Source organism: Pseudorca crassidens, chromosome 20 (assembly GCF_039906515.1).
Source record: "Pseudorca crassidens isolate mPseCra1 chromosome 20, mPseCra1.hap1, whole genome shotgun sequence".
Classification (NCBI taxonomy): Eukaryota; Metazoa; Chordata; class Mammalia; order Artiodactyla; family Delphinidae; genus Pseudorca; species Pseudorca crassidens.
In genome coordinates this window covers 10,477,022-10,489,654 of record NC_090315.1, presented here as the reverse complement: position 1 = coordinate 10,489,654, position 12,633 = coordinate 10,477,022, and the positions used below count along the sequence as shown (strand labels likewise).

The 12,633-nt window shown below is 51.2% G+C and overlaps 1 protein-coding gene across 6 annotated transcripts; it reads right to left on the bottom strand.

Annotated features, from left to right (window-relative positions):
• Nucleotides 1–2,811: 2,811 nt before the first annotated feature.
• On the bottom strand, nucleotides 2,812–6,151 carry GNG8 (G protein subunit gamma 8). 6 transcript variants are annotated; one of them, XM_067720995.1, is made up of 3 exons: nucleotides 4,612–6,151; nucleotides 3,316–3,401; nucleotides 2,812–3,001 (listed from the first exon to the last, which is right to left on the bottom strand). In XM_067720995.1, exons 1-3 carry the CDS (start codon nucleotides 4,613–4,615, stop codon nucleotides 2,873–2,875), a joined length of 219 nt encoding a protein of 72 aa, XP_067577096.1. In that variant the 5' UTR covers nucleotides 4,616–6,151; the 3' UTR covers nucleotides 2,812–2,872. The 6 variants fall into 6 exon arrangements, with proteins under 6 accessions (XP_067577096.1, XP_067577098.1, XP_067577094.1 ...); XM_067720997.1 differs by having other exon boundaries at nucleotides 5,222–6,151; XM_067720993.1 differs by having other exon boundaries at nucleotides 5,546–6,151.
• Nucleotides 6,152–12,633: the final 6,482 nt, after the last annotated feature.

The following is a 12,633-nucleotide window of genomic DNA, read 5'->3' as shown; positions in this document are numbered from 1 at the left end:
GGGTGGGGCAGCCCCCAGCCCTGGGGTTTGGGGTGAAATGGGAGAGAACTGCTGGGCGCAAGCACTACCCCAGGCCTTCACCTCTCTGCCTCTTGGCCTGGCTCTGCCTCCAGCCTGGGCCTGACCCCAGAGCTGACTTCAGAGCTGGGGGTGGCAGGAAAGAGCAGCGGGTAACCAGAAGCGGGTGCTACGGAGTCCTACCCGCTAATGACGTTATCTGGTTTGCAGGCTGGTCACCCAGGACCTGCTCTGGCTTCTCCCTTCTGGCTTCTCCTCCCTCCCAGCCTCAGTCTGGGTGCAGGCTCACCCAGCCCCCCTCCTTCTCCAGGCAGACATTTCCTCCCACTCCCTGCCCCCCACCAGGTCAGCCAGCCCCACTTGCTTCTCCCCAGCTTCCATTCTCCCAGACCAGTTCCAAGGTCCCAGGTCTCAAAGGATCTGAATCCCAACAGTCCAGGCTCAAGAAATCCTTACACTCCTGAAGTGCCGAGCTCTGGAATCCTAGCCCGACAAGGGCGCTGGACCCCAGCATCCTGGCCCCGCACTGGTCAAAGACTCCAGAATTCCAGCCCTCCAAGTTCCTGGGATTCTAGACTCCTTTGCATTTCGGGTTCTAAGATGCAAGGATGCTGGGTCTGTGAAATTCCAGAATCCTTCTGGCAACTTCCCTCCCAGCATCCCTCCTCCCCCCACTCCCCCCCCCGAGCTCATCCTTGGCTCTCTCTGTCCCCCATCTCCCCCGGGGCTCCCACAGACATGATGCAACCAGACCGGAGCCGGCTGAGAGGTAGGAGACAGGAGGGAGATATAATTACAGCTTCTCTTGCCTCAATTCAACAGGAAGCTCAGAGTTGGGACCCAGGGGACCCTAATCCAATGTGAATAATGGAGCACTTGCCAGACACAGGCACAGTCCCTCTCTGGGCAGCGGAAGCCCAGTGAGCCACCTTCATCCAGATCCAGGGTGCAGTCTCAAGATGAGAGAGTGAGGAGAGGGGAGAGGTTGCAAACTCAGTGGCCCTTGGACCAACCAGGTAAAATAATTAACCAAACCCACAGGTCACCCAGTCTGCATTTCTTTTTTTTCTTTTTTTAAAATTTATTTATTTATTGTTGGCTGCGTTGGGTCTTCGTTGCTGCACTTGGGCTTTCTCTAGTTGCGGCGAGCGGGGGCTACTCTTCGTTGCGGTGCACGGGCTTCTCATTGCGGTGGCTTCTCTTGTTGCGGAGCACAGGCTCTAGGCGCGGGGGCTTCAGTGGCACGCGGGCTCAGTAGTTGTGTCTCGCGGGCTCTAGTAAGCACAGGCTCAGTAGTTGTGGCGCACGGGCTTAGTTGCTGCTCCGCGGCACGTGGGATCTTCCTGGACCAGGGCTGGAATGCATGTCCCCTGCATCGGCAGGTGGATTCTTAACCACTGTACCACCAGGGAAGTCCAGTCTGCATTTCTTTATTTTCAACAGAGACATGGGTTCAAGATGTTTTACCTTTCTCTTCATTCCTCTGTAAGAAGCCCGCGGCACAGGCTCTGTGATAGATAGTAACTGACTCTCAGCCTCCTTAACTGGGAGACAATGGGGTATGGTGGGGACTTTGGCAAACTAGAAGGCCCAGGGCCCATCTCATAGCCTCTGGTCACCCTGCAGGGTTGTGCAGGTCTGAGGTCACCAGCCCTTCCAAATGGAAGAAGCCAGAAATATGGACTTTTATGTGAAGTACTCCTATCTAACTGCAGGCTATATAGGTCCTGCAGACCACCAATGTGTGAAGTGGTAAACACAGGACAGGAACCAGGGCTGTCACAGTCACCTGTGTCCAGAACAAAGGAAATCGGGAGGAATGCATACATTAATTTGTCTCCCGTAGCCACACATCTCTCTTCTCTGGGTCCCCAAGTTTTTGTGTTTGTTTTTTCGGGGGTTGTTTTGGCCACACCCTGTGGCATGCGGGATCTTAGTTCCCCCCGACGAGGGATCGAACCCGTGACCCCTGCAGTGGAAGCACAGAGTCCTAACCACAGGACCGCTAGGGAAGTTCCCTGGGTCCCCAAGTTTTATTATCACCATGTCCCAGCTCAGATGTTCCCTCCTCCAGGAAGCCCTCCCTGACCTTCAAGCTGAGTCAGGCATTCCCTCTGAATTCCCCCATCCCAGCCTTGCCCACTCTGAATCATCACTATCTGGGGACAGGTCTGTCTCTCCCACTGGATTCTGAGCCCCAGAAGCCCAGGGCCAGGACTGTCTCAGTCATGACCGTGTCCCCAGTTTCAACCAGCACAGGGCCAGGAGTGTTTGGAATAATGAATAAATGAACAGAGAAAAGTTCAGTGCTTAAGGAGAGGGGGGCCTGTGTCAGGGACTAACCAGATGTGGAAAAAGGGGGTGGAATCATTCAGGGGATGAGAAAGGTGGACACTGGGGATTCTAAGAACCTCCAACTCAGGAGGGAGGAGAGAAGAGAGGCCAGCTGAGAGGTTCAGGTAGCGCTGGAGTCCAGTCTTCACCCCATTATCTCCTAGCCACCTTTGGCTCAGTTTCCTCATCTGTAAAATGGGTGTCATACAAGTAGCCAGCTGCTTTCTGAGGCTGCTGGGTCGATTAAATAAATTCAGAATCGCGGAACACTCTGTGGAGGCCAGAGCCAGGAGCGCTCATTTCCTCCCCTAACCCCTCCGCATCCACAAACCCCGCATAACCTCACGCCCTGCCAGACACTCCACACACACTCAGAAGGGGTGAGACGGGACACCGGCTCCCCTACGGTGGCCCCAAGCTCTGCGCGTGCCTCAGTTTCCCCGAAAGCACAGGCACCACCACAGTCACCACGTTTATTGGATTCATACTTTGACAGGGGAGGGTAAGCTGTCGGGAGGGCTCAGAGCAGGACGCAGAAGAGGCGCTTGTCGCGGAAGGGGTTCTCTGCGGCGGGTACCGGCGTCACCAACGGGTCGTCTTTGGCATGAGTCTCGCAGAAGGCCAGGAGTTCGGCCGCCGCCTGTGACACCTGCGGGCACCCGGGTGGAGATGTTCACGCCCCGCCCCGCCCTTTGCCTGGGCCCCTCCTCGGGTCAGGCCCGCCCCTTATCAGACCCCGCCCCCTTGTCCGGACCGCTCCCATTACCCGGGCCCGCCCTTGGGCCCCGCCTTAGCTCTGGCCACGTCCCTTATTGGGCTCCGCCCCCTTGCCTAGGCCCCCTCCCCGGGTTCTGTCCGGTTCCGAAGGGGATCTCTACACGGCTCCCGGCCCCACCCCCAACACTGACCGGTCCAAACCCCAGCCCCGGAGCCCCCGCCTTCCTCCCCACCCCGACCCAGCACCTTCATACGGTCGATGTTCACCTCCAGCTTCAGCTGTTCCACCGTCTTCCGGGCCTCCGCTATCTTGGCCATGTTGTTGGACATGGCTGCGGCGGGGACAGGGTTAAAAGCCGGCGGGAGTCGGGGCGGAGGGGCAGGCAAGGGCAAAGCTGGGTCCCCAGATAGGGATGGCGGTGGTGATGGGACCCAGTAACAGGGGCGTGCGTGGAAGGGCGCACGAAAGGGGTGCCCAGAGGAAGGTGGAGGAAGGGACAGGAAAACAGAAGAAAAGGGGAGAGATGAAGATCTGCGCAGATGGGGTACCAAGAAGCCGAGAGGAGAGGGGCAAGTGGAGGGATGGAGGGGTGCACGGATGGGGTACCTAGAGTCAGGTGGAGGGAGGAACAGAGAGAGGAGAAGGAAGCCGGGAGGGAAACACAGGTGGGAGGCTGAGAGGCAGGTGGAGGGAGGGACAGAAGGACAGGGCCACAGGTGTTGGATCAAGATCCAGGGATCCAGGTGTCTTCACCTCCCGGGGATACAGCATGAGCCAGGAGGGGTCCCTCCCCAGGCCAATTAGCGGTGGCTCCAGGGAGAAGGGGGAATTAAGATCACGGTGGGAGGGGCCCAGAGGGGGCCTCATTAGGGCCTTCGCAGCAGCTGCCCCCTCTGCCCCCCTGGGGGAGCCCCCCTCACCCCAGCTCTGGCCACCTCAAAGGCTTCTCTTGCTCATTAGCAGCCGGAGAGAGGGCTGGAGAGGGGGGGCAACCCAGCCATGACTGCGAGAGGGGCAGAAAGGATGGAAAGAGGGAAAAACAGAGGGGCAGAGGAAGAAACAAAATGACAGAGGCAGAGTCTGAGGCACAGGGGGGAATAAAGAGACTGAGGAGGGATAGAAAGATGGAGAGATGGGGAGGGACGGAGTGATGCAGGGAGCAGCGAAAGAGGGAGACAAATAGAGGGGTAAAGAAAGGGACAGAGTGATACAGGGGGAGGGAAGCACAGAGGGGACGAGGGGACCGAGGGAGGATAGAGAAGGGGAGATGGAAGGGTTGGGGAGGGATGGAGTGATGGAGTGGGAGAGGAGAGAGAGGGACAAATGGAGCGGTAGAGGGAGGGACAGCGAGGAGAGGGAGAGAGAGGCACAGAGGAGATAAAGGGACAGAGGAGAGAAGGGGCAGGGGGACAGAGAGAAGGAAGTGGAAGGGCAGGAGGAGAGATGGAGTGACGAAAGGGGACAGAGAGGGGCACATGGAGGGACAGAGGGAGAGACGGGCTGCTGGAGATGCAGAAGTGTAAAGTCATTCATTCACTCACGCATCCATTCATTCCCAGGCAGAGGAACTAGCTGGCGGGGCCGAGACCGGAGCCTCCTACCTGTTGCTGCTCAGGGCCGGGATGGCGGGCGGGTGGCAGAGGCTGGGAAGCAGCGTCTGGGTCCCCCCTCAGCCCCGCCCCGCCCCCTCTCCTGGGGCACAGTCTCTGAGGACCCGCCTCCTCCTGCCACTGCCACCACCATCCCCTTCGCCCTCGCTGCCTCGCCTCCGTCTCTCTGGGTCCTCTTGTTATGTCTGTCCGTCCCCCTCTTTGTCTTTGTGTTTCTGTGCCTCTCTCTCTCCCTCTATCTCTCTTGCAGCCTCCCCTCTCAATCTCTGTCTCTCACTCTCTCTCTCTCTCTGTCTCTCACTCTCTCTCTCTCTCACACACACACACGCTCACACACACACACACACACTCACAGGTAAAGACAGTCTCTCAAGATGTGCCTCATGCTCTGCTGCATTTATTCCACAGTCACACAAATCTCTCCTGTGGGTCCCACACAGCCTCTCACTCCATTACATATGCTCTGCCACCCTGTCACATCCCCCACCTCAGTGTCACCCCATCCCAGATGACCCCTCTCAGCAAGCAGACTCACACTCACTGTCCCTGGCAGAGAAATGAACAATATCACGTTGTGTCACACGGTGCTGCACACGGTCTCCTGAACCAGCTGTGCTCAACACACAACCTCCCAGAGCGCCACAGTCACACAGCCTCTCAAAATGTCACACGGTCCCTCACAGTCTCTCCGAGTCTGGCCCATCCTCACTGGTGACATCTTACACAACTCGAGAGTGTCAAGCATACACACACAGCTCCGCACAGGATCGCACACAATCTCTCAAGATGTCATGCCGAGCCTTACACAGTGTGTCACACACAGCTGTCGCCCTCACACCGCAATCTCCTGGTGTCACACACGTACACTTACACACACGAGGTTTCTCTCGTACACCCATCTGAGTGCCCAGGATGGTTGAACACGCTCTAATGCACTGTCATGACACTGGGCCAGTCTCAGGGTCCCACATGGTCTGTGTTACACACAGTCCCACCCAGCTTCTCCTACGTCATCAGTGTGGCTGAAACATCCTGTCTCACACTCACATGGTCACTCTCACACCCAGCTCCCCCGCCCCCGGGGCCTCTCACACTGCTTCTCACATCATTACCTGGTGAATCACACTTATTCATTCTCGCCCTCTCTCACACACCATCTGCCCGTGTGACACACACAACTCTCCTGTCCTCACCATGTTGCACAGTGTCACACACGATCTCTTGCTCACGTATGGTTTCTCGATGCCACAAACATCCCCCAAATAGTGTCTCAGGGACACCCAACCTCACGGTGTCACACGCAGTCACCTATAGGTCATCTCGGTCACCTCACATACACTGTCACACACAACGTCTCGGTGTAACACGATTTCACACAGTCACACTCTGTTTCTGGTTGTCACAGAAAATCTCACAAGGTCACACAGCCACACACAACCTCTGGCGTCACGCGCGATCTCAAGTAGTACACACTCACACAGTGAGTCTCTTGGCGTCACACACTACCTGCCGGTGTCACCCACGGGCGGCCACAGTGTTCTGCACCAGGCACACCCATGCGGGCGCGCGCACTCTGCCTGCTGTCCTCTCCTTACAGCCCCCTGCGGGCCACACGGGGGCGCCCGCGGCCCGCCGAGCTGCCCACCCTGCCGGCGCCAAAGCCGTAGGCGGCTGTGGAAACCCTGAGGGCAAGGCGCCCCCGCTGTCCAGCTAGGCATGCAGACGTGGGAAAGAGACACAGAAAGGTGGAGGGAGCTAGAGGGAGATCACTGAAGATGGACTGGGACACAGAAATTCAGAGAGGGAGAGAGAGACGCAGGGAGAGACAGAGGCAGAGAGAGATAGGGACACAGAGACGGAAATTTGGAGAGATAGAGACCTAGGGACTAAGACAGAGACAGGCAGAGGGTTGCAGAGAGAGACAGACATAGAGACGTACAGGGTACAGGAGACACACACAGAAAAGTACAGAGACAGAAATAGTGACCGAGAAACACAGACACCCAGAGACACAAAACAGAGCGGGGTAGAGAGACAGAAAACTCAGACCGCGCCCTCCGCAGGGGACCTGAAGGCGGAGGCGCGTCCGAGGGACCTGACCTCCGGGCAGCCAAGGGGGCGTGGTGGTTCGGGGCGGGGTTTATAAGGGGAGTGTTCGGAGGGCGGGTCGGTAGGGGCGTGGCCTGGGTGCGGCGTGTCGCCCAAGTGGGCTGCGGGAGGGGCTGAGGCAGAGACCGGGGAAGAGGTGGAGGTGGGGGAGAGCCTCGTCTCTACTGCACTCACCCCATCCCAATTCGGTTTTTACCGCTTGAACAGGGAAACGAGACCTGCCGGGAGCGGATACGGGCCGGGGTCCCTGGTAGCGATTTGATAGGGGGGTATCGGACTCTAGCTCCCCTCCCTCCTACCCCGCGGGAGCAACGGGGCCAGATGGGGGAGGGAACCAGGCTCACATCTGGAAAGCATCAGGCGCGCCGGACGTGCCAGGGCCCCGGGCCCAGCTGCGGAAGAGCGGAGGGGAGTTAGGGCGCCCCAGTCCCCCGCCCTTAGCGGGGTCGGCCGGCGCCGGGGAGGGGCCTGGGCTTACGCCGAACCTCGGCGCCTTCCGCAGCTGGTTTCCATCAGCAGTTCTGGCCCGGGCAGCCCCCGAGGAGGAAACGCAGCTTAGAGCGGGGAAAGACAGGGTGACAACCCAGTCTCCCCTCCCTCCCTCCGACAGCAGCCAGAGGTTGGGGGCGGGGGAGACGGACAGGGGGACACTAACTGAACGGAGCGTAACCTCCATTTCTCTTCCCAGTTGCGGACCTTTCCACCCTACGCATAACCTTAGTTTCCAGATGTGCAATCCTGCCCTGTGTTGCCCAGGAATTTCCCAGCCTCATGACAATGGTATTACTGGCCCCATTTTCTGGAGGGAGAAACTGAGACCCTGGATTCGGATTCAGTTCTGACTTTAATTATTCAAGAAACATGCAGTGGGACTTCCCTGGCCGTCCAGTGGTTAAGACCCAGCGCTTCCAGCGCAGGGGGCACGAGTTCGATCCCTGGTCGGGGAACTAGGATCCCCCACGCTGCCTGGCACTGCCAAAACAATATATTAAAAAAGAAGAAAAGAAAAGAAAGAAACGTGCAGTGAATGCCAACACTAATTCTAGTGTCAAATACCCAATCCCTATTGAACACTGTCACCCAGATGTCTAGAGTATCTCAAATTCAGTGGTCCAAAACTGAGCTCCTAATTCCACCCGCCAAACTCCTACCACAGTCTTACCCATCTCAGTTGATAGTAAATCTTTGGGGTCAATCTGGACTCCCCTCCTCTTCTCACACCCCACAACTGATCTAGCAACAGATCCAATTAACTCCATCTTCAAAGTCTGTCCACAATCCAGTCACTTCTCACCTCCTCTGCTGCCCCCACTCTGGTCCAGGCATCATGCCCTCCAGCTTGGACTATTATAGTCGCTGCTCACTGGGTTTCCAGCTTCTAACTCTGTCTCCCTCAGCCTGTTCCTCACAGAGCAGCCAGAGGGACTCTAACAAAGTCCCCAGGTAATAATAGCAAGGGTTAGTGAGAATGGCGAAACTGGAACCCTCATATGTTGCTGGTGGGAATGTAAGATGAAGCTGCTATTTTAGAAAACAGTCTGGCAGTTCCTCAAAAGATTACAGAGTTACCAGATGACCCAGCAATTCCATTCTTAGGTATCTACCTAAGAGAAATGAAAGCATATGTTCACACACAAACTTGTACATGAATGTTCATAGCAGTATTATTCACAATAGCCCCAAAGTGGAAACAACCCAAATATGCATCAACTGATGAATGGATAAACTAAATGTGGTACATCCAAACAGTGGACTATCATTTGACAATAAAAAGAAATGAAGTACTGACACATGCTACAACATGCATGAACTTTGAAAACATTACGCTAAGTGAAAGACGCAGTTACAAAAGGCTGCATATTGCAGGATTCCATTTCTATGTCCAGAACAGGCAACTCTACAGAGACAAAAGTAGATTAGTGGTTGCCAGGGGCTGGGGAGACTGGAGGTTGACAAGTAAGGGGGACAGAGTTTCTACTTGGGATGATGGAAATTTTCTGAAATTTACTGTGGTGATAGTATAGTCACAGCACAACTCTGTGACTAGAATAAAAGCCATTGATAAGACATTGATAAAAGACATTGAAGAAGACATAAATAAATGGAAAGACATCCCGTGTTCATGGATTGGAAGAATTAATATTGTTAAAATGTCCATACTACCCAAAGCAATCTACAGATTCAATGCAATCTCTATCAAATTTCCAATGGCATTTTTCACAGAAATAGAACAAACAATTCTAAAATGTGTATGAAATCACAAAAGACCCTGAATAGCCAAAGCAATCTTGAGAAAGAAATACAAAGCTGGAGGCATCATGTACCCTAGTTTCAAACTATATTACAAAGGTATAGTAATTAAAACAATATGGACCCAGCAAGCCCACTACTGGGCATATACCCAGAGAAAACCATAATTCAAAAAGACTCATGCGCCCCAATGTTCATTGCAGCACTATTTACAATAGCCAGGACACAGAAACAACCTAAGTGTTCATCAACAGAGGAATGGATAAAGAAGACATGGTACATATGTACAATGGAATATTACTCAGCCATAAAAAGGAACGAAATTGGGTCATTTGTAGAGACATGGATGGACCTAGAGACTGTCATATAGAGTGAAGTAAGTCAGAAAGAGAAAAACAAATATCATATATTAACGCATATATGTGGAATCTGTAAAAATATTGGTATAGACGATCTTATTTACAAAGCAGAAACAGAGACACAGATGTAGAGAACAAATGTATGGATACCAAGGGGGAAAAGGGGGGATGGGATGAATTGGGAGATTGGAATTGACATATATACACTATGGATACCATGTATAAAATAGATAATTAATGAGAACCTACTGTATAGCACAGGGAACTCTACTCAATACTCTGTGGTGACCTAAATGGGAAGGAAATCCAAAAAAGAGGGGATATATGTATATGTATAGCTGATTCACTTTGTTGTACAGTAGAAACTAACACAACATTGTAAAGCAACTATACGCCAATAAAATTTTTTTTTAAAAACCCCAATATGGTACTGGTACAAAAACAGAAACATAGATCAATAGACCAGAATAGAGAGCCCAGAAATAAACCCATGCGTACATGGGCAATTAATTTACAACAAAGGAGCCAAGAATATACAATAGAGAAAAGATAGTCTCTTCAGTAAATGGTGTTCTGAAAACTGAACAGCTACATGCAGAAGAATCACAAAAAGTAACTCAAATGGATTAAATACTTGAAACTAAGACCTGAAACCACAAAAGTCCTAGAAGAAAACATAGGCGGTAAGCTCCTTGACATCAGTCTTGGAGATGATTTTTTTGGATTTGACACGAAAAGCAAAGGCAACAAAAGCAAAAATAAACAAGTGGGACTACATCAAATTAAAAGCTTCTGCACAGCAAAGGAAGTCATCAACAAAATGAAAGGGCAACCTACAGAAAGGGAGAAAATATTTGCAAACCATGCACAGGATAACGGATTAATATCCAAAATATATAAAGAACTCATACAACTCAATAGAAAAAAAAATCTGATTTAAAAATGGGCAGAGGATCTGAATAGACATTTTTCCAAAGGAGACATACAGATGGCCAACAGGTACATGAAAAGGTACTCAACATCACTAATCACCAGGGAAATGCAAATCAAAGCCACAATGAGATATCACCTCACCCCTATCAGAACGCCATCATCAAAAAGACAAGCCATAACCAATGTTTTCGAGGATGCGGAGAAAAAGGAACCCTCCTGCATTATTGTTAGGAATGTAAATTGGTGCAGCCACTATGGAAATCAGTATGGAGTTTCCTCAAAAAATTAAAAATAGAACTACTGTATGATCCAGCAATTCCACTCTGAGTATTTATCTGAAGAAAATGAAAACACTAATTTGAAAGGATATATGCACCCCTGTGTTCATTGCAGCACTTCTTACAATAGCCAAGATTATAGAAGCGACCTAAGCGTTCATCGATAGGTGCCTGAATAGAGAAAATTTGAATATAATGCAATATTATTCAGCCATAAAAAAGAAGGAAATCATGCCACTTGCGACAACATGGATGCACAAGTGACATAAGTCAGACAGAGAAAGACAAATATCACATGGTCTCCTTATATATGGAATCTAAAAAAAACAGGCACAACATTGTAAATCAACTATACTTCAATAAAAACTAAAATTAAAAATAATTAAATAAAATACAGTCCTTCAGCAAAATAAATAAATAAATAAAAACAAAACCAAGTTCATAGGTACAGAGAACAGACTGAGAGTTGTCAGAGGGGTGGGGGGGCTGGGCAAAATGGGCGAAGGGGATCAAAAGCAAATTTCCAGTTATAAAATAAATGTCATGGGATGTAATGTACAACATGGTGACTATAGTTGATAATCCTGTACTGAACATTTGAAAGTTGCTAAGAGTCAATCTTAAAGGCTCTCATCACAAGGAAAGGAAAATAAAGAAACAAAAGCCATTGAGCTCTATATTTTATATGGGTGAATTTTATGGTAGTGAATTATGTTTCCATAGAACTGTTAACCCCTCTTCCCCTCCAAACACCTAAGTCCCTCTTCTGCTCTGAGTTCTCCCATGGCTCCCATCTCCGGAGGAGTAAAAACCAAGTTCCTCACCATGGCCCACGAGGCCCCACGGGATGCAGTGGTCCCAATCATTCTTTGCCCTCGCCTCCCCCTCTTCTCCCCCTCACTCACCGCTCCAGACACGCTGGATTCCTGGTTATTTTGCCAACATACTAGGCACTGTTTTGGCTTCAGCAGTGGCTGACCCCTCTGCCTGGAGGCTCTTCCCCAAGAGATCCACAAGCCTAACTCCCCCACTTCCTTCAGGTCTCTGTTCAAATGCCACCCTCTCAATTAGACAGCTCTGATCACTCTACTTAAAATTACAAACTCCTCTCTTCCCCCATCCCTCCCAATTCCATCATATCTCTGCTCAGTTTCCCCCCACAGTCCTTAACACCTTTAAAAATTATAGAAGTTATATATTTATTATGTCAACATCCCCTCCTGCCCCCCCCCAGCCCCTATCCCTGTGAGCAGTTCCTTGTGTATCCGTCTAGAGATGAGCCATATAGAAATAGGCTTATAGGGCAATGGCTAACAGCATGGACTCTTAGGCAGTCTGAACTTAAATTCTGGCTTTGCTACTTATTGGTTTCAGGTTACTCAAGAGATCTGTGCCTCAGTTTCTCCATCTGTAAAACGGGCATAATAATCATATCTACCTCCATGAAATTGTGAGGATTAAATGAGTCAGAGAATGGAGTCTGGCATATAAAATAAGTGCTCATTGAGTGTCAGCTGTTACTTTTTATGATTAAGCACTAAAATTTTAAAAAGGAAGAAAGGTCAGCCATCTGTAATTCAACCATGTTGACCACTGTGTGGCCTGTGTATCCTTAGACAAGTCCCTTCCCCTTTTGGCTTTAGTTGCCCCTTTTATGAAACAGAGATGGGGCAAATACTCCCAAGGGCTTGAGAAGCAATGACTTTTCCCGCAAACTTTAAAAAATAGCTTTGGGAGTTCCTTGGCAGTCCAGTGGTTAGGACACAGCACTTTCACTGCAGTGGCCCCGGTTCAATCCCTGGTTGGGGAACTAAGATTCTGCAAACCGCGACTAAGAGGCCGTATGCTGCAACTAAGAAGCCCCCATGTCGCAGCTAAGAAGCCTGCATGCCTCAACTAAGAAGCCCGCAGGCCACAACTAAGTCCACATTCTACAACTGAGACACAGCACAGCCCAAATAAATGAATAAATAAATATAAAAAAAAGAAAGTAGGGAGACATGCTAATTAAAACAGAACACCAT